The sequence below is a fragment of the Emys orbicularis genome, chromosome 4 (assembly GCF_028017835.1).
Source record: "Emys orbicularis isolate rEmyOrb1 chromosome 4, rEmyOrb1.hap1, whole genome shotgun sequence".
NCBI classification, from domain to species: Eukaryota; Metazoa; Chordata; order Testudines; family Emydidae; genus Emys; species Emys orbicularis.
The window spans coordinates 127,757,564-127,782,405 of record NC_088686.1 but is presented as its reverse complement, the minus strand read 5'-3'; the positions used below and the strand labels follow the sequence as shown (position 1 = coordinate 127,782,405).

Genomic DNA, 24,842 nt, shown 5'->3' with positions numbered 1-24,842 from the left:
GTGGGGGTGACAGCCATGATGATGGCACTCACACCTTTCCTATCCTCCCATCTCTCAGTCAACAGTTGTTGTTAGACAGCCCCCCTTTCCTCCCAAAAGTCTTCTCTTTTAAGGACCTCGAAAGGGAGTGATGAGTGGAATAGCCCATCCCCTTATTATTTTGTTTATCATTTAGGCCTAATTTCCAACACACCAATTTTGGTCCATTGATTTTTGGTTCCAAACATCTCTTGTTTACCAGGTATGTTCTTAACTCAGTCCTTGAATTATATCAGGAGGCCTTTTTGTTTGGACTAATTCTGTCTTACTGTCTCTCTTTTGCACCTTTTCCCATTATCATTTGTTGTTATAGGCTACTGTAACATTTTATGAACTTTCATTCAATTCTCTCAATTGAGCTCACAATTAAGGTAAATTTGTAGGCCCAGTTATTGAAAGAGGTCCAATGGGACCTGGTGTAAATTGGCTGAGGATCTGGGCATTGGCCCCTAATGGACACAAAGCTATTGATTGTTCAAGGTATTAGCCTTGTTACCTGGCAATGCAGGAAGGAATTAAACTAGAGAATTAAGAGAAAACAACTTATAAGTGAGATTGCTACTGCATCAGTCTTTACTTTGAGCAATAAATCTTGCAATACTGGGGAAGTTCTAGAACTGGGGGGGGGGGGGGGAGCTAATTTGAAAAGAGTGAATGTGATGACCTGGGTAACTATATGCTAGTTAGCCTGACTTTGCTCCCAGACAACATAATGAAACGGCTGACACAGGAGTCAGTCAGTAAAGGATGGGAACCTAAATAGTGTCAATCAACAGGGTTTCCTGAAAAATGGGTCTTGTCAAACAAGCTTGGTATCTTTTGATAACATATACAGTTTGATTGATAAAGGTAAGTGTGTGGACTTCTGTACGATGTTTGACTTAATTCCACATGACATACTGATTGAAAAATAAGAGTACCATGTAAAATTAATATAACAGATGTTAAATGGATTAAAAACTGGTTTGTAGATAGTTCTCAAAATTGTTAATGGAGAATCCTCATCTGTTCATTGAGGGTGTTTCAAGTAGGATCCAACAAGAATTTGTCTTGGACCAGTGTTATTCAATTAGCTTTATCAGTATGTTTCATAGATCTTCATCAGTGATCTGGAAGAAAATTTAAAATCACTGCTTGCAAAGTTTGCAGAAAACAGTGTTTAGTGGAGTGATAAATAATGTTGAGGATAGGGCATATATACAGAGTGATCTGGAACACTTGGTAAGCAGGCAATAAACAATCAACATACTTTTTTAATTCATCCCAATGCAAGATTGTATGTCTAGGAAGAAAGAATGTAAGTCACAATTATAGGATGAGAGACAGTATCTTCAAAAGCAATTACTCTTAAAAAGATTTAAGGATCATGGTGAATAACCAGCTGAACATGAGTTCTCAGTACAGTGCTGTGGCAAAAGGACTCATTCAGTTCTTTGATGTATGTGTAGGGGAATATCGAGTGGGAGCGAGGAGGTAGAACTATCTTTGGTATTCATTTACTCAGCATTAATGATGCCATTACTGGCGTACCGTGTCCAGTTCTGGTGTCTGCACTTCAAAAAGGAAGTTGAGAAATTGGAAAGCAATGAGAAAAGAGCTACAAATATAATTTGAGGTTTGGAAAACCTACCTACAGTGAGAGACTTAAGAAATTCAATCTATTAAGTTTATCAAAGAGAAGGCTAAGAGGTGACTTGATCACAGTCTGTCAGTATCTACATGAGAAGATTTCTGATGGCAGAGGGCTTTTTAATCTGACAAACATAACAAGATCTGGTGTCTAGAAGCTGAAGTTAGATTAATTGAAACTGGAAACAAGAAGCAAATGTTTAAAAGTGAGGGGAATTAATCGTTGGACCAAATTACCGAGGGATAAGAACATAAGAACATAAGAAAGGCCGTACTGGGTCAGACCAAAGGTCCATCTAGCCCAGTATCTGTCTACCGACAGTGGCCAATGCCAGGTGCCCCAGAGGGAGTGAACCTAACAGGCATGATCAAGTGATCTCTCTCCTGCCATCCATCTCCATCCTCTGACGAACAGAGGCTAGGGACACCATTCTTACCCATCCTGGCTAATAGCCATTTATGGACTTAGCCACCATGAATTTATCCAGTCCCCTTTTAAACATTGTTATAGTCCTAGCCTTCACAACCTCCTCAGGTAAGGAGTTCCACAAGTTGACTGTGCGCTGCGTGAAGAAGAACTTCCTTTTCTTTGTTTTAAACCTGCTGCCTATTAATTTCTTTTGGTGACCCCTAGTTCTTGTATTATGGGAATAAGTAAATAACTTTTCCTTATCCACTTTCTCAACATCACTCATGATTTTATATACCTCTATCATGTCCCCCCTTAGTCTTCTCTTTTCCAAACTGAAGAGTCCTAGCCTCTTTAATCTTTCCTCATATGGGACCCTCTCTAAACCCTTAATCATTTTAGTTGCTCTTTTCTGAACCTTTTCTAGTGCTAGAATATCTTTTTTGAGGTGAGGAGACCACATCTGTACACAGTATTCGAGATGTGGGCGAACCATGGATTTATATAAGGGCAATAATATATTCTCAGTCTTATTCTCTATCCCCTTTTTAATGATTCCTAACATCCTGTTTGCTTTTTTGACCGCCTCTGCACACTGCGTGGACATCTTTAGAGAACTATCCACGATGACGCCAAGATCTTTTTCCTGACTCGTTGTAGCTAAATTAGCCCCCATCATGTTGTATGTATAGTTGGGGTTATTTTTTCCAATGTGCATTACTTTACATTTATCCACATTAAATTTCATTTGCCATTTTGTTGCCCAATCACTTAGTTCTGTGAGATCTTTTTGAAGTTCTTCACAATCTGCTTTGGTCTTAACTATCTTGAGTAGTTTAGTATCATCTGCAAACTTTGCCACCTCACTGTTTACCCCTTTCTCCAGATCATTTATGAATAAATTGAATAGGATAGGTCCTAGGACTGACCCTTGGGGAACACCACTAGTTACCCCTCTCCATTCTGAGAATTTACCATTAATTCCTACCCTTTGTTCCCTGTCCTTTAACCAGTTCTCAATCCATGAAAGGACCTTCCCTTTTATCCCATGACAGCTTAATTTACGTAAGAGCCTTTGGTGAGGGACCTTGTCAAAGGCTTTCTGGAAATCTAAGTACACTATGTCCACCGGATCCCCCTTGTCCACATGTTTGTTGACCCCTTCAAAGAACTCTAATAGATTAGTAAGACACGATTTCCCTTTACAGAAACCATGTTGACTATTGCTCAAGAGTTTATGTTTTTCTATGTGTCTGACAATTTTGTTCTTTACTATTGTTTCAACTAATTTGCCCGGTACCGACGTTAGACTTACCGGTCTGTAATTGCCGGGATCACCCCTAGAGCCCTTTTTAAATATTGGCGTTACATTAGCTAACTTCCAGTCATTGGGTACCGAAGCCGATTTAAAGGACAGGTTACAAACCTTAGTTAATAGTTCCGCAACTTCACATTTGAGTTCTTTCAGAACTCTTGGGTGAATGCCATCTGGTCCCGGTGACTTGTTAATGTTGAGTTTATCAATTAATTCCAAAACCTCCTCTAGTGATACTTCAATCTGTGACAGTTCCTCAGATTTGTCACCTACAAAAGCCAGCTCAGGTTTGGGAATCTCCCTAACATCCTCAGCCGTGAAGACTGAAGCAAAGAATCCATTTAGTTTCTCCGCAATGACTTTATCATCTTTAAGCGCTCCTTTTGTATTTTCATCGTCAAGGGGCCCCACTGGTTGTTTAGCAGGCTTCCTGCTTCTGATGTACTTAAAAAACATTTTGTTATTACCTTTGGAGTTTTTGGCTAGCCGTTCTTCAAACTCCTCTTTGGCTTTTCTTATTACACTCTTGCACTTAAGTTGGCAGTGTTTGTGCTCCTTTCTATTTGCCTCACTAGGATTTGACTTCCACTTTTTAAAGGAAGTCTTTTTATCTCTCACTGCTTCTTTTACATGGTTGTTAAGCCACGGTGGCTCTTTTTTAGTTCTTTTACTGTTTTTCGTAATTTGGGGTATACATTGAAGTTGAGCCTCTATTATGGTGTCTTTAAAAAGGGCCCACGCAACTTGCAGGGATTTCACTTTAGTCACTGAACCTTTTAACTTTTGTCTAACTAACCCCCTCATTTTTGTATAGTTCCCCCTTTTGAAATTAAAGGCCACAGTGTTGGGCAGTTGAGGTGTTCTTCCCACCACAGGGATGTTGAATGCTATTGTATTATGGTCACTATTTCCAAGCGGTCCCGCTATAGTTACCTCTTGGACCAGCTCCTGCGCTCCACTCAGGATTAAATCTAGAGTCGCCTAGATGTGGCAAGTTCTCCATCACTCAAAGTTTTAAATTGGATGTCTGTTTCACAGTGCTACATTTTAGCTCAACCAGAAGTTCTGGGCTTAATTCAGGAATCTCTGGATGTAATTCTGTAGCTTTTGCTATGCAGAAGATCAGACTCACTAGATGACCATAGTGATCCCTTCTGTCCATAGAGCCTATGAATTATAGAAGTTTGGGGGGCAGCCGGATGTTGTTGAAACCCAGGAGCTATAGGATGTGATTTGACCAACAGTCAGTGAGGGATAGATACATTCTCTTGGACACAGTCATTCTCTTGGACATTTTGGAGAAGGGGGAAGGTGGGCTTCTTCCCCCATCACTCTCCTTCACAGCAACCAGCTGCTCCACTGTCTCCTATTTACAGAATCCATCTCTGCGTCCAGCATCGCTTGATCAGGCACATTAGTGGAATGATTCTGCTACAATGACCAACTTGAGAGAGTTAGTGTTTGCATTTAAATTGTCACAATTAGGGTTCAGAGTTAACACCCACTGACATAAACAGGTCAGTTTACACCAAACTGGGGGTCGGGACCCTTCAGGGGGTCACAAGGTTATTACATGGGGGGTCATGAGCTGTCAACCTCCATCCCAAACCTCGCTTTGCCTCCAGCATTTATAATGGTGTTAAATATATAAAAAAGTGTTTTTAATTTATAAGGGGGGGTCGCACTCAGAGACTTGCTATGTGAAAGGGGTCACCAGTAAAAAAGTTTGAGCCACTGATTTACACCTTTATTTCAAGCTGTCAGTTTGCAGAATAAACAGTTCATATTTTGTTCACATTTGGAAGAGTTATCTGTATCTATAAGGGATAGAAATGTACTTTGTTTTTTAAAATGAAACTTAGCTCTGAGGCTCAGTTCTTTGGCAACAGGAGTATTCTGCAGAACATTCTTACCTACAGAATACACACATCCCTGCATATGTAGAATACTAATAATTTAAAAAGTTTAACAAAAGGGGTGTCATTAAAAGTGGCAGGAAGGGAGGCTGTAGAGTAACAAGGCAATCCTAGAATCTGTCAGATGGGCCTGCCATTTGTTGCTAATTCATTTACATTATATTGTTTTTCCTTTCTCATTTTTGCTTTTTCCCAGACAAATTCTTGTTTGAAAAGGTACCTCTTCAATAGTCCTCAGCTTTTTTGTGCTTGTTTTCCCAGCTGCCAAGTGGGAGACTCTTCCATGCTGCAGCTGTCATCTCAGATGCCATGTACATCTTTGGTGGGACAGTGGACAATAACATTAGAAGTGGAGAAATGTACAGATTCCAGGTAATTTGTTAACCTGATTCGTGGGGTTATGGAGCAGGCAGCAATGCCTACAGTTAAGGATGCCTACTATTTTCCATTATAAGCCCTTGTTTTCAGTTGCTTAATTGTTCCTAAACTTTAACTGTTCAGGCTGAAATTTTCTATGCTTAGTCTCTGCCTCAGGCTGATTTTTTTAAAAAGTTTCAGCAAAAGCAGTTCAAACACTTTTTCAATGTAAAACATTTTTTATAACCGTTTCTTCTAGGATCTCTAGCACCTCCATGCTTTGGAGCAGGCACTTGAAATTTGGCAGGGGGATGGTTTGGCTGGGTTATAAGCCTCTAAAGATTACTATTTTCACATGCTCAGCTTTGTTAGAGGTTTGTTGCTAAAATCTCCAAACCATTCCACCTATATTAAGCATAGTCTGACCCCACTGATCATCCATGTGCATTATGCATGCTTCTGCCCAGCTGCTGAGCGTGCTCCATCCCCATGGAATTCCTACATGCCAACTGCACAGAGCATGCTCCTAGACCTCCCACAGCCACCTACATGGTAGGGTTAAAACTAAAGCCACAACAGGGAGCATGGAGGAAGGCAGGCAGGCAGCACCACGGCTGCAGGGGGCTATAGAGAAGCCTCCCCATTCTGGAGCATGGCCCTCCCAGCTTCCCTGTTGTCTTTTGGTGTTCCCTGGTATTACCCGTCATGCCAGCAAGCCCCAGAAGGTAGCCAGTTCCCTCACTGTTACTCTCTTCTGTGTGAGTATGTATGTGATATATTGTGGTCCCTCCTGGCAGAAAAAGCATGTGTATGTTGTATATCTAGGAATCTGCATGCACAAGTTGGCAGGGCGGCATCTTGTTACTATAAAAACCCCTCATTCTTGGGATTTTTAAAGTCGTGACATTTCCAGAAGTGTTCTGCACCAAAGTGGTTACTGGCACTGATTACTGGCACTGACACTATCTATGTTCCCTGCAAAGAGGTTCTGAAAACAGGTGATACTCCTAGCACTGAAATTTTGAAGCCTGTGGGTTTTGGGAGCATATCTTTCCTGCCTCCTACAACAGATCCCCACCCACTCCCTCCTTCACAAAGTCACTACCGGGCAGGAGGATACATTGGTGTATATGATTGATCAGGGCATTCTGTAGTTTGTTTTTGGAGCTGTAGTTAAGATGTCGTCAACGTGGAAATCCAGGGGCAACCTTAGCCATGGTGCTGTTGGCGTGCCCCCATGATAAACTGAAATAAACTATAACAGGTTTAAAATCTTTTTTATTTCAGTTTTCTTGTTACCCAAAATGCACTTTACATGAAGATTATGGAAGACTGTGGGAAAACAGGCAGTTCAGCGACTTGGAGTTTGTTCTGGGAGAGGTGGGTATATAGTCCAGTGAAAATGCTACTTGAGTTTGAGAGAAGCAGTCTGTCATTCCTGGCCATAAAGATGAAGGTGAACCATCTTCCACTTTAGGTGTTCCCACAGCTGTATGCTAAGACAATTATTTCTGAAACACTTTCAAGAATCTGTAGGGAGACTTCTGTACTTCGGCTATATTTGTCACTTATGGTGCTTGATAATGAGACATGGAGAATTTAGGAATTTTCATAAAGTATGTGGATATTTGAACCAGGCTGGACACTGGTGGGAGATTCCTCCCTGACACCTGTGAAAGCAAGAGCTAGGATGATTAGCTCTATTTGGCACATCACTATACGTTATTGATTATAAAATTATCTAATTCTTTTAAAATCCAGCTACAATATAGAGGATCAAGGGTCCTGTGAGCTATGTTCCCTCTAAGGTGGGAACACACTGGGTGGCCACACAAGAGGGCATCAAGGGATGCGCACCTAATTAGTGGCGCCGCTCAGGCGTGGCGCCACTAATTAGGTGCCTGGACCCTGGAGAGGGCGCACATGTAAGGTGAGGTGATGGCCTTGCGGGGAATAGGGGGATAGATGGGGGGGCAGTGGGGTGAGGTGGGGGGAGTTTGGAGCGTGCAGGGCTGTGGTGGCCACAGAGAGATGGCCCTTTTTCCCAGCCCCAGCTCGGGGGCTGCCATGGCAGGGGAGAGACTCCCCTCCTTCCCAGCCCCAGCTCGGTGGCTGCGGTGGCAGGGCAGAGACTGCTCTCCCCAAACAAATTCTAAAACTTTAATGGAAATCACTTGTCCAGACAAGTGATTTCCATTAAGTTTTAGAATTTGTTTGTGGAGAGGTATTGGAAACCAGATCTTTGGAGGCCAGATCTTTGCTATTTGGTATAGTTCTGTCTCTTCAGAGTACTCCCATTGACTCATAAGTAGCAAGCACTAGGTGTGGTGCTAGGTGTTTTGTAGGATCAAGACTTTATTTGCAAGCTCTTTGAAGCAGGTATCTGCAAACTCCGAAGCCATGTGTTAATGTGCTCCGGGGCTTGTAAAAACTTAATGAGCCTACTCATTGGTGACACACACAATGTGAAACCAGGAGAACTTTGCCTATTTCTACAGGACTCTTGCACTTGCACAGTCCTAAACTCTAATTTAAAATACCCATAACCAACCACCTGATGTTTTACTTCCCTTCCTTTTTCAGTGTTGTCACTTGTTTGTCTGTGGTTTTGTTTGCTGTCTGTGTTGTTTTATTACTTATTTTTACTGTTCTATGTGTGTGAAGTATTAATCAAATCAAAGAGTTGACATGCCAGAGAAATTGTATAAGCCTGAGTGAATGCCTTTTACTCTCCTTTCCGGTATTAGAAAATATTGTATTAATGTTTGTGATGAGAGCATGACTATTTCTAGTTGACTCATAGATTTGTTTAGCATCTTAAAGCTGAGTGAGCTATGTGTGCAGATAATATGCATGCAAGAGGGATAGTTTTGTGACCTGCAAAAGTCCGTAACATGCTAATGTTTTGGGAGATGCTTATTTTTTGAGAGCAGCTTTCCCTGAAGATTTAGTGGTCTAGTGGAGTAGGTTGTTATATTGGGCCTCTGGTGCATATTTTTTATACTTTCACTTAATGGCCATGACTTTGTTTTATTTATATAGTTGTTTTCAGTATGCCACATTTTGGTGTGATACATCTAGTTTATTTAAAAAGCGACAAAGAGTCCTGTGGCACCTTATAGACTAACAGACATATTGGAGCATAAGCTTTCGTGGGTGAATAACCACTTCGTCAGACGCATGTGGTGGAAATTTCCAGAGTTTATTTGTTTGTATTGGTGGCGCACATCTGCACATTACCTCCATATTAGTGCTACACATAACAAAATTCATTCTGCACATGGATGGAAAAAATTAGAGGGAACATTGCCTATGAGGAAATATTTCATTTCTGTTAAGTGTACCAGCCATTACACTGACATAGTTTTCTCAACCAGTCAAAATGCCAAGATGCTATATAGTTACTGATGTGTAAGTGTACAGGTTTTTCCAAATGATGTATTTCCCTGAGTGATTATGTCTCATTTGCATAATCACTTAACTATAAAGCATGTGAAACACTGTAACTCCAGCTGTCAGCCCAGTTTTAGCCAGAATGAATGAATCTGCATAATTGGCTAGCGAACAGGAGCAGCTAACAAGGGGAGTTTTGTGAGGGAGTTCTCCAGGTGAAGGAGGAGTGATTATGTGACCCTTGGGGTAAGTTTGTTGTCTGTAGTCTGTGTGTTTTTGTTTGTGGTGTGCTTGCTGCTTGACTGAAATATACAGTGTGGTCTGTTTGTTTGTTTGGGGGACCGTGTGCTGAGCCTTGCGGCCTGCTAGGCAAGGCTGAGAGCTTCTTAATGAGGCTTTGATCCCTAAGCCCTTTAGCACCCATCAACCCTTAACCAGGGGGCAGGGCTAAGGGAGACAGAGAGGTACCTAGATGAGACTTTCCAGGACACAGTAGAATGGTCCCACTCCCGGTCTGACAGCCTCTGTGTTGTTGAGGAGGATGAAAGTCTCAGGGAAGGTGAACATCCAACTGGAGCAGAGGGAAATGATCACATTGTTGGGACTCTCCTTCCAGATGATGTTGTGGTATCCTCACACTGAGGATATCTCTCCGGGGGCGGGAACTGCAGTTATTAAGAAGAGACAGGTATTAGTAATAGGCGATTTGATCATTAGAAACATAGATAGCTGGGTATGCGATGACCGGGAGAACCGCATGGTGACTTGCCTGCCTGGTGCGAAAGTTGTGGACCTCTCGAGACATCTAGATAGACTTATGTGTAGGGCTGGGGAGGAGCCGGTGGTCGTGGTACATGTAGGTACCAATGACATAGGGAAGGATAGGAAAGAGGTCCTGAAGGCCAAATTTAGGCTGCTAGGTAAGAGATTGAAGTCCAAGACCTCCATGGTCGCATTCTCTGAAATGCTTCCAGTTCCACGCGCAGGGCCAGGTAGACGGGCAGAACTGCAGGGTCTCAATGCATGGATGAGACCATGTTGTAGGAAGGAGGGGTTTTGATTTATTAGGAACTGGGGAAACTTTTGGGAAAGGGGGAGCCTATGCAGAAAGGATGGGCTCCACCTAAACCAAACTGGAACCAGATTGCTGGCACTTAAAATTAAAAAGGTCATAGAGCAGTTTTTAAACTAAGGGCTGGGGGAAAGCCAACAGGTGCAGAGGAGCACGTGGTTCGGACAGAGACATAGAATCATAGAATCATAGAATATCAGGGTTGGAAGGGACCTCAGGAGGTCATCTAGTCCAACCCCCTGCTCAAAGCAGGACCAATTCCCAACTAAATCATCCCAGCCAGGGCTTTGTCAAGCCGGGCCTTAAAAACCTCCAAGGAAGGAGACTCCACCACCTCCCTAGGTAACGCATTCCAGTGCTTCACCACCCTCCTAGTGAAATAGTGTTTCCTAATATCCAACCTAGACCTCCCCCACTGCGACTTGAGACCATTGCTCCTTGTTCTGTCATCTGCCACCATTGAGAACAGCCGAGTTCCATCCTCTTTGGAACCCCCCTTCAGGTAGTTGAAGGCTGTTATCAAATCCCCCCTCATTCTTCTCTTCTGGAGACTAAACAATCCCAGTTCCCTCAGCCTCTCCTCATAAGTCATGCGCTCCAGACCCCTAATAATTTTTGTTGCCCTCCGCTGGACTCTTTCCAATTTTTCCACATCCTTCTTGTAGTGTGGAGCCCAAAACTGGACACAGTACTCCAGATGAGGCCTCACCAATGTCGAATAAAGGGGAACGATCACATCCCTTAGGGGAGGATCGATTAATGGAGATTCTCTATGTCCTAGTAAGGAGGAGAGGATGGAAGATGATAAAATACATGTAGGATCTGATGAGAAACAGTCCAATGAAAAAGAGTTCCATTTAATTACATCATGTAATGGCAGACAGCTAAAATGTGCCAAGTTTTTAAAGTGCTTATATACAAATGCTAGAGGTCTAAATAATAAGATGGGTGAACTAGAGTGCTTCATATTAAATGAGGATATTGATATAATAGGCATCACAGAAACTTGGTGGAATGAGGATAATCAATGGAACACAGTAATACCAGAGTACAAAATATATCGCAAGGACAGAACAGGTCGTGTTGGTGGGGGAGTGGCACTATATGTGAAAGAAAGCGTAGAATCAAATGAAGTAAAAATCTTAAATGAACCAAACTGTACTGTAGAATCTCTATGGATAGTAATTCCATGCTCTGATAATACAAATATAGCAGTAGGGATATATTACCGACCACCTGACCAGGATGGTGATAGTGACTGTGAAATGCTCAGGGAGATTAGAGAGGCTTTTAAAATAAAAAACTTAGTACTAATGGAGGATTTCATTTATCCCAATATTGACTGGATACATGTCACCTCAGGACAGGATACAGAGATAAAGTTTCTTGACAACTTAAATTATTGCTTCTTGGAGCATCTAGTCCTGGAACCCACCAGAGGAGAGGCAATTCTTGATTTATTCCTAAGTGGAGTACAGAATCTGGTCCAAGAGGTGAATATAGGTGGACCGCTTGGTGACCATAATATAATTAAGTTTAACATCCCTTTGGTGGGGAAAACTCCACAGCAGCCCAACACTGTAGTATTTAATTTCAGAAAGGGGAACTACACAAAAATGAGGAAGTTAGTTAAACAGAAATTAAAAGGTACAGCGCAAAAAGTGAAATTTCTGCAAGCTGCATGGAAACTTTTTAAAGACACCATAATAGAGGCTCAACTTAAATACATACCCCAAATTAAAAAACATAGTAAGAGAACCAAAAAAGGGCCACCATGGCTAAACAACAAAGTAAAAGAAGCAGTGAGAGGCAAAAAGGCATCCTTTAAACAGTGGAAGTTAAATCCTAGTGAGGAAAATAGAAAGGAGTATAAAGTCTGTCAAGTGAAGTGTGAAAATATAATTAGGAAGGCCAAAAAAGAATTTGAAGAACAGCTAGCCAAAGACTCAAAAAGTAATAGCAAAAATTTTTGTTAGTACATCAGAAACAGGAAGCCTGCTAAACAACCAATGGGGCCACTGGAAGATCGAGATGCTAAAGGAGCACTCAAGGGCGATAAGGCCATTGTGGAGAAACAAAATGAATTTTTTGCATAGGTCTTCACGGCTGAGGATGTGAGGGAGATTCCCAAACCTGAGCTATTCTTTTTAGGTGACAAATCTGAGTAACTGTCCCAGATTGAGGTGTCATTAGAGGAGGTTTTTGAACAAATTGATAAACTAAACAGTAATAAATAACCAGGACCAGATGGTATTCACCCAAGAGTTTTGAAGGAACTCAAATGTGAAATTGCAGAACTACTAACTGTAGTCTCTAACCTATCATTTAAACCAGGTTTTGTACCAAATGACTGGAGGATAGCTAATGTGAGGCCAATTTTTAAACAGGGCTCCAGAGGTGATCCTCGCAATTACAGGCCAGTAAGTCTAACTTTGGTACTAGGCAAACTGGTTGAAACTAGTAAAAAACAAAATTGTCAGACACATAGATTCACATAATTTGTTGGGGAAGAGTCAACATGGTTTTTGTAAAGGGAAATCATGCCTGACCAATCTACTAGAATTCTTTGAGGGAGTCAACAAGCATGTGGCCAAGGGGGATCCAATGAATATAGTGTACTTAGATTTTCAGAAAGCCTTTGACAAGGTCCCTCACCAAAGGCTCTTAAGCAAAGTAAATTGTCATGGGATAAGAGAGAAGGTCCTCTCATGGATTGGTAACTGATTAAAAGATAGGAAACAAAGGGTAAGAATAAATGGTCAGTTTTCAGAATGGAGAGAGGTAAATAGTGGTATTCCCAAGGGGTCTGTACTGGGCCCAGTCCTATTTAACATATTCATAAATGATCTGGAAAAAGGGGTAAACAGTGAGGTGGCAAAATTTGCAGATGATACAAAACTTATGGAGCTAGGCTGTTCTCAGTGGTGGCAGATGACAAAACAAGGAGCAATGGTTTCAAGTTGCAGTGGGGGATGTCTAGGTTGGATATTAGGATAAATTATTTCACTAGGAGGGTGGTGAAGCACTGAAATGGGTTATCTAGGGAAGTGGTGAAATCTGCATCCTTAGAGGTTTTTAAGGCCCGACTTGACAAAGGCCCGGCTTGATTTAGTTGGGGTTGATCTTGCTTTGAGCAGGGGGTTGGACTAGATGATCTCCTGAGCTCTCTTCCAATCCTAATCTTCTATGATTCTATGATACTCAAGATAGGTAAGTCCCAGGCAGACTTTGAAGAGCTACAAAAGGATATCTCAAAACTGGGTGACTGGACAACAAAATGGCAGATGAAATTCAATGTTGATAAATGCAAAGTAATGCACATTGGACAACATAATCCCAACTACAGTAACTCCTCACTTAACGTTAATGTTGTTTTGTTGTTACATCACTGATCTATTAGAGAACATGCTTGTTTAAAGTTGCGCAATGCTTCCTTTTAACATCTTGGCCTCCTGCTTTGTCCACTGCTTGCAGGATTCTCTGGAAGAGCAGCCTGTCCTCATGGGGGCTTGGAACCAGGGTGGGCCGGCAGCCACCCTATCAGCTCCCCTAAGTTCCCTGTAAGTAGGTGTGCGGCTGGGCAGGCACCCAGCAGGCTATCAATTGCTGGGCAGTTCAGGTGTCCCTCCACCCACTGCTGTGCTGCTCCTGCCTTCTGCCTTGGAGCTGCTCCCGGGAGCTCCCTGCTTGCTGTGTGGGGGGTGGGGAGAAGAGGGTTGCTGATGTCAGGGTGTCCCCCTCCCCTCCGCTCCTGTACCACATCTCTACAGAGTGGGGGGGACACGACAGGGCTCAGCACGGAGGGAGCTTGCTGGAAGCTGCTGCTGTGTCTGAACTTGCTGATCTACTTAAAAGGGCAGCATACTTAAAGTGGGGTCTGCGTACTTAAAGGGGCAATGCGCGTCTCTGACACACACACACACACACACACACACTCTCTCTCTCTCTCTCTCTCTCTGTCTTTGGAAAATCGGTGCCTGTGCAGCCGTGCATGCGCCGTCCGGAGGAGGGAATGGTACGCTCCAGTGGGATAGCGTGGGTTCATCATCACATTCAGTTTTTGCAGGGAAGTGTTTGCAGCCACTGTGGTGTGTCTATTGTGTTTCCTCCCTCCTGCCTCAGTCCATGCTGCCTTGTAGCGTGTGAGTCTATATTAACAACGATGTGTTAACCCTTGAGGGCTCAGCTGAGTGCTAGTTCGTCATTTAGCAGCAAGGCATTCCCTGGGAAATATCCCACCCTCTTCCACCCTCTGACCAAGCTTCACAATCATTATTGCTGTGTACAGTATTACACTGTTTGTTTAAAACTTATACTATATATGTAGATAATGTCTTTTGTCTGGCAAAATTTTTTTTCCTAGAACATAACACCCCCTATTTACATTAATTCTTATGGGGAAATTGGATTCGCTTAACATTGTTTCACTTAAAGTAGCATTTTTCAGGAACATAACTACAATGTTAAGCGAGGAGTTACTGTATACATATAAAATGATGGGGTCTAAATTAGCTGCTACCACTCAAGAAAGAGATCTTTGAGTCATTGTGGATAGTTCTCTGAAAACATCCACTCAATGTGCAGCAGCAGTCAAAAAAGCAAACAGAATGTTGGGAATCATTAAGAAAGAGATAGATAGTAAGATAGAAAATATCATATTGCCTCTATATAAATCCATGATACACCCATGTCTTGTATACTGCGTGCAGACGTGGTTGCTCCATCTCAAAAAAGATATATTGGAATTGGAAAAGGTGCAGAAAAGGGCAACAAAAATGATTAGGGGTATGGAACAGCTTCCTCATGAGGGGAGATTAATAAGACTGGGACTTTTCAGCTTGGAAAAGAGACAACTAAGGGGGGATATGATAGAAGCCTATAAAATCATGACTGGTGTGGAGAAAGCAAATAAAGAAGTGTTGTTTACTCCTTCTCATAACACAAGAACTAGGGGTCACCAAATGAAATTAATAGGCAACAGGTTTAAAACAGTCTGTGGAACTCTTTGCCAGAGGATGTTGTGAAGGCCAAGACTATAACAGGGTTTAAAAAATAACTAGATAAGTTCATGGAGGATAGGTTCATCAATGGCTATTAGCCAGAATGGGCAGGGATGTTGTCCCTAGCCTCTGTTTGCCAGAAGCTGGGAATGGGCGACAGGGGATGGATCACTTGATGATTACCTGTTCTGTTCATTCCCTCTGGGGCACCTGGCATTGGCCACTGTCGGAAGACAGAATACTGGGCTAGATGGACCTTTGGTCTGACCCAGTATGTCCACTCTTATGTTCTTATGTTCATATTTCTTGTACGGTTATTTCTCAGTGGCCATAGGGTGAATATGTAAATCTCTCTACTCGGATTGACTCTTTTATTCAAATTGTTTACCAATAACATCTCATCTTCTCATGGCATTGAGCTGAAGTACAAAAAACACCAATGTACCTGTAAAAGAAAGTGAAGATGGTAAAAATAATTAAGTTGTGAAGCTGCTGTAAGTAATGTTGTTAAAAGTTTACAAACCAGGTGACTTACTCTTCTTCAAGTGGTTGCAGAAGTGTATTCGATTCAAGTGTGTGCATGCCCTGTGCACTGAAGCTGGTGAACTTTGCCTAATGGTGGCCCTCTTTCCCTGTGCCTCCAGCCTCTACCCTGAGCTATTTAAGGACCGTGCTGCCCCCTGCCCCCTTCATTCTCATCACCCACAGCTAGAGTCGGAGCTTATCTGAAGATAAGTTCCTCACACTGTTTCTTTCCTCATTCTTTAGAGATTTTGTTGCAAATTGTTCATAGTTAGCACTGTTCATATAAGTTAGGAATGGTTAGTTAGGTTAATTAGTGATCCTGGTGGGATACCCTCCCCAGGGTTTAAACCCTATCCTTAGGGTGGGGTGTCTATTCCCAATAGCAATCCCCGTACATGGTGGCTATTGTGCTTAGGAGAAGGGCATGTTAAAGAAAAGTGCTCAATCTGCAAGTCTTTTAAGAAAAGAACACAGGTGTCAAGGTACTTGAGATTCAAGCAACACCTTATGGAACAGGCCATGAGGTCTGCATTGGCATCAGGGACCTCCACAGAATGTCCGACTGGCTCAGAGAACTTCAGAGCCAGAGCGACCCAATGTTGCTTGGCCAGACTCTGATGGCTCGCCCAGGAGAAAGAAATTGCTTTCCTTCCTTGGGTCCTCTGAGAAAAAGATCTTTCAAAACGGAATGCAGCGCCTCCAGACCTTGGGTAGAGTTATCCTCCTCTTCCAGGACAAGTGCAGACTGGCACCGTGATCCTTCGGGTATGCGAGATGGAGCAGGGCCACCTACCTGCTCTCCAGTACCAAGGCATCATCAGTTTGGCACTGTACTGTTGGCTCTGGCACTGTCCATGGGACGCCCATTGAGTCTGGTACCAATCACATTGGCACAAATGTTTCCACACCACTGGCATACCAGGCAGCATTGGACTTGTTTTCCTCTCTGTTTCTGATTCCTGCCTATGAAAGACTGAATCTGATTTTGGTCTGAGGTGTAGGCCAATTAACAATAGCTTCCACTTTCTAGGGATTAGAAGAGATTTCCCCACTCTCTACCCAATGTCCCAAATAAAGAACCTTGGCTGCTCCTATTTTATATTTAGATGCCTTTACAGTAAGGTCTGCATCTCTGAGTTTTGACTATACAGTTTCCAAATGTCTCTTGTTGCTAAATATTGCTTTATCATCAATATAAACTTGAGCAGTTCTTGTAATCTGTTTAACAGTTGCTTGATGAACCTCTGAAAAGTGGCTCCTGCATTGATCAATCCAAAAGATAACATTTTGAACTCATAAAATCCAGTATTAGAATAAAAGCAGATATTTTCTGTGCTTCATTATCCTATGGAATCTGTCAGTACCTGTTAACCAGGTCTGTCATGCTCAGATATTTTGCATAGCGCAAAGTATCTAACAAAGTCATGAGTTCTGGACATAGGATATGCATCAGGGTCTGTGACAGCATGAAGTTTTCTATAGTCAATATAAAATCCTTTCTTAGGAACCAACACAAAAGGTGAAGCCCAGGAACTGTCATACTCTATTTATCCCCATATCTAGTATATTCTGTATTTATTTATGAATTTGCTTCTGCATTTTTCCAGGGGTTCGGTATGCCCTGGTAGGTGCATATCGGGGTCCCGCAGTGTTGATCTTATGAATCATCTTATAAGTCATTCTTGATATGCTGGAAAAAATACCTTCGTACAACTAGAATTTCTGCCCTTTCAGGCTGTCTCAACTCTTTGTGATGAGTCATCCTAGCATTCTGCCATCAGACCCATGAGGTGTCATGTCACAGCAGAACAAACCATATGCTCAGTGGCTTCTCTATTGTGATAGGCATTAAGTCTATTTATATGCGCTGTCTGTAGGTCAGCCCTTGCTGTGGGGTTTCTGTATCTGATATACAACCAAATTTTCTTTTTCCACAATCTCAAAAGGTCCCTCCCATGAATTTTGCATTTTGTGCTTCTTTATAGGGCTTAGCGCCAGTACCAGGTCCTCAACCTCAAAAGAGCACTAACAAGCATTCCGGTCATACCATGCCTTCTGTGTGGCCTGGCTATCAGTGAGGTTAGTTTGAAACACTTCTATCACATCCATTCTCTCCTTTCTGAACCTTTGTACACATTCAGTCACTGATTCCCCCTCTGCTTCAATGCCACCCTCTCAGGAATCTCTGATGAACCCTTACCTTTCTCCCATCCAGGAGATCAAATGGGGAGAATCTTGAGGATTCCACCAGTGACGGGATCCCAGGGGAACAACCTGGAACTATGCTGTGCCCCCTTAACTCTCCAGCCTGGGCTGTCTCTCATAGTGCTTTGCCAGTGACAAGGGGCAAACCTCTCCAGGTGCTTTGATCACTTAGCCACCAGCATACAGAGGCACACCCGGCTAAATTGCATGAATACTCTCCATGTCACTCATGAACTGTACACAGGGAAACACCAGCAAATCTCCCAAGCCCCCAGACTTGCACCTCAGACATATACCGTCTTATACTTCTCTTGAGCAGTGCAAGCTTATTAATTGGTTTGCTACTTCGTCAAAGGAAAGTAGACATGTACCAGCCTTTGTAACCTGAGCAGATTTCCCAAGCACTTTAGACAAACTCACTGGTAAGGATAAAACATTAAAATAAGTTTATTAACTACAGAAAGGTAGATTTTAAGTGATAGGCATGAAGATTAGAGAAAGAAAATAGAAAGACAGTAAAAAGTAAACACACATTCTAAATCCTAAACTTTTACACTAAGCAAGAGTTGAATCAAACAGCTTTTCTCACCCCACTGGATGTTGCAGGTAAGTTACTGTTTTTAATACACAGGCTGAATTTCCTTCTCAGCCTGGGACTGGTCTCCTCAGTTCAAGTCTTTGTCTTCCCAGTGTTCTTGCCTTCACCGTAGGTGGGGGAAGAGAGAGATTGTCTCATGATGCCACTGTCCCTTATTTTATACTCTTAATCCATGTCCCTAGAAAGGTACTGGCCCAGGCATGTCTTGGTGGGCCTTGCTGAGTCACAGAGTTGAGCAATCCCCATTGTGTGGTGCTTGCGCAATTCTCTCTTATTGAGTTGTAGATCTTTTGTTTAAAATTCTGCTGCTGGTCAATAGTCGTTTAATGCCTGGCTGAGTGTGTCCTTTGTTGTTACTGGAGAACTAGCAGGGGGTGACTCCCAGACTCACAACATATTTCAATAACAACCATATAGCAAAATATCATAATTTCATACAAAATAGCGATATACATATTTTGACAGAACAATGAGTTTCAGCAGATCATGACGTTTCATATGGTATCTTATATGGCATGCTTTTTATGGAATATCACAACCATATATGAATGATGAATATGGGGATTACAAGGTGCTACTTTGAGGTACAGCATGTCACACTTGCCTATAGTCAAAAAACAGGTAGTGTAACATTTCATCCCAGTCACTTGCCCTCTTGTTTGCATACATTTCCAGCATAGGCTTTAGTGTCCCAATGAACCTTTCAACCAAACCATTTGTTTCTGGGTAATAGGGGGCACCCCTCAGTTAGAATCATAGAATCAGAGAATCATAGAATAGAATAATAGAATATCAGGGTTGGAAGGGACCTCAGGAGGTCATCTAGTCCAACCCCCTGCTCAAAGCAGGACCAATTCCCAACTAAATCATCCCAGCCAGGGCTTTGTCAAGCCGGGCCTTAAAAACCTCCAAGGAAGGAGACTCCACCACCTCCCTAGGTAACGCATTCCAGTGCTTCACCACCCTCCTAGTGAAATAGTGTTTCCTAATATCCAACCTAGACCTCCCCCACTGCAACTTGAGACCATTGCTCCTTGTTCTGTCATCTGCCACCATTGAGAACAGCCGAGTTCCATCCTCTTTGGAACCCCCCTTCAGGTAGTTGAAGGCTGCTATCAAATCCCCCTCATTCTTCTCTTCTGGAGACTAAACAATCCCAGTTCCCTCAGCCTCTCCTCATAAGTCATGCGCTCCAGACCCCTAATCATTTTTGTTGCCCTCCGCTGGACTCTTTCCAATTTTTCCACATCCTTCTTGTAGTGTGGGGCCCAAAACTGGACACAGTACTCCAGATGAGGCCTCACCAATGTCGCATAAAGGGGAACGATCACGTCCCTCGATCTGCTGGCAATGCCCCTACTTATACAGCCCAAAATGCTGTTAGCCTTCTTGGCAACAAGAGCACACTGTTGACTCATATCCAGCTTCTCGTCCACTGTGACCCCTAGGTCCTTTTCTGCAGAACTGCTACCTAGCCATTCGGTCCCTAGTCTGTAGCTGTGCATGGGATTCTTCCGTCCTAAGTGCAGGACTCTGCACTTGTCCTTGTTGAATCTCATCAGGTTTCTTTTGGCCCAATCCTCTAATTTGTCTAGGTCCCTCTGTATCCGATCCCTACCCTCTAGTGTATCTACCACGCCTCCTAGTTTAGTGTCATTGGCAAACTTGCTGAGAGTGCAGTCCACACCATCCTCCAGATCATTAATAAAGATATTAAACAAAACCGGCCCCAGGACCGACCCTTGGGGCACTCCGCTTGAAACTGGCTGCCAACTAGACATCGAGCCATTGATCACTACCCGTTGAGCCCGACGATCTAGCCAGCTTTCTATCCACCTTACAGTCCATTCATCCAGCCCATACTTCTTTAACTTGGCAGCAAGAATACTGTGGGAGACCGTATCAAAAGCTTTGCTAAAGTCAAGCAATAACACATCCACTGCTTTCCCCTCATCCACAGAGCCAGTTATCTCATCATAGAAGGCAATTAGGTTAGTCAGGCATGACTTCCCCTTGGTGAATCCATGCTGACTCTTCCTGATCACTTTCCTCACCTCTAAGTGTTTCATAATTGATTCCTTGAGGACCTGCTCCATGATTTTTCCAGGGACTGAGGTGAGGCTGACTGGCCTGTAGTTCCCCGGATCCTCCTTCTTCCCTTTTTTAAAGATGGGCACTACATTAGCCTTTTTCCAGTCATCCGGGACCTCCCCCGATCGCCATGAGTTTTCAAAAATAATGGCTAATGGCTCTGCAATCTCATCCGCCAACTCCTTTAGCACCCTCAGATGCAGCGCATCCGGCCCCATGGACTTGTGCACGTCCAGTTTTTCTAAATAGTCCCGAACCACTTCTTTCTCCACAGAGGGCTGGTCACCTTCTCCCCATATTGTGCTGCCCAGTGCAGCGGTCTGGGAGCTGACCTTGTTTGTGAAGACAGAGGCAAAAAAATCATTGAGTACATTAGCTTTTTCCACATCCTCAGTCACTAGGTGGCCTCCCTCATTCAGTAAGGGGCCCACACTTTCCTTGACTTTCTTCTTGTTGCTAACATACCTGAAGAAACCCTTCTTGTTACTCTTAACATCTCTTGCTAGCTGCAACTCCAAGGGTACGTCTATACTTACTTCCTGGTCCGGATGTAAGCAATCGATCTTCTGGGATCGATCCCGGAAGTGCTTGCCGTCGACGCCGGTACTCCAGCTCAGCGAGAGGAGTACGAGGCATCGATGGGGGAGCCTGCCTGCAGCGTCTGGACCCGCGGTAAGTTCGGACTAAGGTACTTCGAATTCAGCTACCTTATTAACGTAGCTGAATTTGCGTACCTTAGTCCGAAGTGGGGGGTTAGTGTGGACCAGGCCCAAGTGTGATTTGGCCTTCCTGATTTCACTCCTGCATGCCTGAGCAATATTTTTATACTCCTCCCTGGTCATTTGTCCAATCTTCCACTTCTTGTAAGCTTCTTTTTTGCGTTTAAGATCAGCAAGGATTTCACTGTTTAGCCAAGCTGGTCGCCTGCCATATTTACTATTCTTTCTACACTTCGGGATGGTTTGTTCCTGCAACCGCAATAAGGATTCTTTAAAATACAGCCAGCTCTCCTGGACCCCTTTGCCCTTCATGTTATTCTCCCAGGGGATCCTGCCCATCTGTTCCCTGAGGGAGTCAAAGTCTGCTTTTCTGAAGTCCAGGGTCCGTATTCTGCTGCTCTCCTTTCTTCCTTGTGTCAGGATCCTGAACTCGACCATCTCATGGTCACTGCCTCCCAGGTTCCCATCCACTTTTGCTTCCCCTACTAATTCTTCCCTGTTTGTGAGCAGCAGGTCAAGAAAAGCTCTGCCCCTACTTGGTTCCTCCAGCACTTGCACCAGGAAATTGTCCCCTACACTTTCCAAAAACTTCCTGGATTGTCTGTGCACCGCTGTATTGCTCTCCCTGTATTGCAGATATCAGGGTGATTAAAGTCTCCCATGAGAACCAGGGCCTGCGATCTAGCAACTTCTGCTAGTTGCCAGAAGAAAGCCTCGTCCACCTCATCCCCCTGGTCTGGTGGTCTATAGCAGACTCTGACCACGACATCACCCTTGTTGCTCACACTTCTCAACTTTATCCAGAGACACTCAGGCTTTTCTGCAGTTTCATACCAGAGCTCTGAGCAGTCATACTCCTCTCTTACATACAACGCAACTCCCCCACCTTTTCTGCCCTGCCTGTCCTTCCTGAACAGTTTGTATCCATCCATGATAGTACTCCAGTCATGTGAGTTATCCCACCAAGTCTCTGTTATTCCAATCGCATCATAGTTCCCTGACTGTGCCAGGACTTCCAGTTCTCCCTGCTTGTTTCCCAGGCTTCTTGCATTTGTGTATAGGCACTTAAGATAACTCATTGATCGTCCCTCTTTCTCAGTATGAGACAGGAGTCCTCCCCTCTTCCGCTCTCCTGCTTGTGCTTCCTCCCAGGATCCCATTTCCCCACTTACCTCAGGGCTTTGGTCTCCTTCCCCCGGTGAACCTAGTTTAAAGCCCTCCTCACTAGGTTAGCCAGCCTGCTGGCGAAGATGCTCTTCCCTCTCTTCGTTAGATGGAGCCCGTCCCTGCCCAACACTCCTCCTTCTTGGAACACCATCCCGTGGTCGAAGAATCCAAAGCCTTCTCTCCGACACCACCAGCGTAGCCATTCGTTGACTTCCACGATTCGACGGTCTCTACCCAGGCCTTTTCCTTGCACAGGGAGGATGGACGAGAACACCACTTGCGCCTCAAACTCCTTTATCCTTCTTCCCAGAGCCAGGTAGTCTGTTTTATCCTACACAATTCACTGAATAACTGAAACATGAAATTTGACCCACAATCAGATAAAGTCTCTTTATGAAAACTATCATGTTTTGAGATGAAATTCAGACTGGTAACGGATTGTGGCACTGCCTACCCCGTAACCCTGGATGCCTTAAAGTGCTCTCTTGCTGTAGCTCCCTCTCCGGACACTCTCTGCCAGCTTACAAGCATGCACTGAATGTCTGGTTCAGCAACTTTGACTCCAGCAGCCTGCTTGTTATACCATAGTAGCAATCTGGTCTCCACCAGCCTTGATTACTATTGGCCAAGTGACCCCAGCACATTCCCAGTGCCAACTTTCCCCAAACCTGCCTGTCTTCAGCTTAGGGTTGCCAACGTTTTATTGGCTGAAAACCGGACCCCAAAGCCCCAACACTGCTCCGCCTCTTCCCCATGGCCCCAGGGACGGGAACTTCTGCAGCCTGACTCGGAACCTGCCTGCCTGCAGTTAGGAGGTGGCCCCAGCTGAGCAGGGGCTCGTGCAGGTTGATGACCCTGCAGCCCCCCCGCCATCCTACGGTAACCGGACTTTTTGTCAAAAGCCAGCAAACCGGCCAATATACATTTCTTTTTGTAGGACTAACCTGCTTATCAGCTCTACTTAGATTGCTTGGTCTATACATATTTTAATAACATATTTCCAGCACACCAACATAACTCTTTACATGCTAACCATACATACTGTGATAGACCCAGACCAGTTGGGAACAGCAGAGTAGCAGAAGGGAGATATACTGGCCACTGGATACGTAGTTTTCTGTTCCCTGAGTGACCAGAGCAGGGGCTGCTCCAGGCTAATAGATCACCTGACTCCAATTAACCTGCTAAGAGTCAGGTGAGGCAGTTAATCACCTGACTCTAATTAAGGCCCCTCTGATGCTATAAAAGGGCTCACTCCAGTCAAGCCAGGGGGAGCCACGGAGCCAGAGGAGAGGAAGTGTGTGAGAGGAACTGGGAGCAAGAGGTGTGCAAGAAGCTGAGCGTGAGTAGGCGAACTGCTGGAGGACTGAGGAGTACAAGCGTTATCAGACATCAGGAGGAAGGTCCGGTGGTGAGGACAAAGAAGGTGTTGGGAGGAGGCCATGGGGAAGTAGCCCAGGGAGTTGTAGGTGTCATGCAACTGTACCAGGAGGCACTCTAAACAGCTGCAGTCCACAGGGCCCTGGGCTGGAACCCGGAGTAGAGGGCGGGCCCGGGTTCCCCCCATACCTCCCAACTCCTGATCAAACACAGGAGGAATTGACCTGGACTATAGCTTCTACCAGAGGGGAAGGTCTCTGGACTGTTTCCTGACCCACAGGATGAATCTGTGAAGCGAGCAAATCCGCCAATAAGCGCAGGACCCACCAAGGTAGAGGAGGAACTTTGTCACAATACATCACACAAGAATATTAATAACTAGAATTTCATCAGTTTTCATATGGTACCTTCTTTGGATAAATATTATGACAACCATGTGTTATGTCATAGATTTGTCAGGCATGGTAACAGTTATATAGTTACAGACAGTGAATCTTTTGTACGACCCTGCAGGACTAGACCATGTGACCGCAGGGGTTCTACATCACCACTTGAAGCTTAGGTTGGGTTTCCACTGGAGGACCCTGTGAAGTTAGGCTTGGCAGGAAGTATTGTCCAGCAGGGCCTGAGTGGCGGCCCCTCACAGCCCACTCATTGGCTGATGCTAATATTTAAGCTAGGATCCCATCATGAGTAGCTGTCTGAGCAACAATGCAGACTGCCTGTCTGTTTCCATTCCAGACCCTGGACTTCAGCAAGGCTTTTGATATAGTCCCACATAATATTCTGATAGGTAAGCTGCAGAAATCCAGGCTCAACAGAACTACCATTAAGTGGATACATAATTGGTTAAACAACCACAAACAAAGAGAAACTGTTAATGGAATGATGTCAGATTAGAAGGCGGTCTCAAGTGAGGTTCCACCGGGATCTGTTCTGGCTCCAGTGTTCAACATCTTTATTAATGACCTGGATGTAGGAATAGAGAGCATACTAATCAAATTTGCAGATGACACAATGCTAGTGG

General features: G+C 43.9%; 1 protein-coding gene across 2 annotated transcripts in view; it reads left to right on the top strand.

The window, feature by feature from the left end:
- The window catches only part of LZTR1 (leucine zipper like post translational regulator 1), a 268,122-nt gene that overhangs the window by 134,621 nt on the left and 108,659 nt on the right, over window positions 1-24,842 (top strand). For both annotated transcript variants that reach the window (XM_065403185.1, XM_065403186.1), the window contains exons 11-12: window positions 5,570-5,680; window positions 6,953-7,045. In XM_065403185.1, the coding sequence (XP_065259257.1) occupies window positions 5,570-5,680; window positions 6,953-7,045 (204 nt within the window). The remainder of the gene's footprint in view (window positions 1-5,569; window positions 5,681-6,952; window positions 7,046-24,842) is intronic.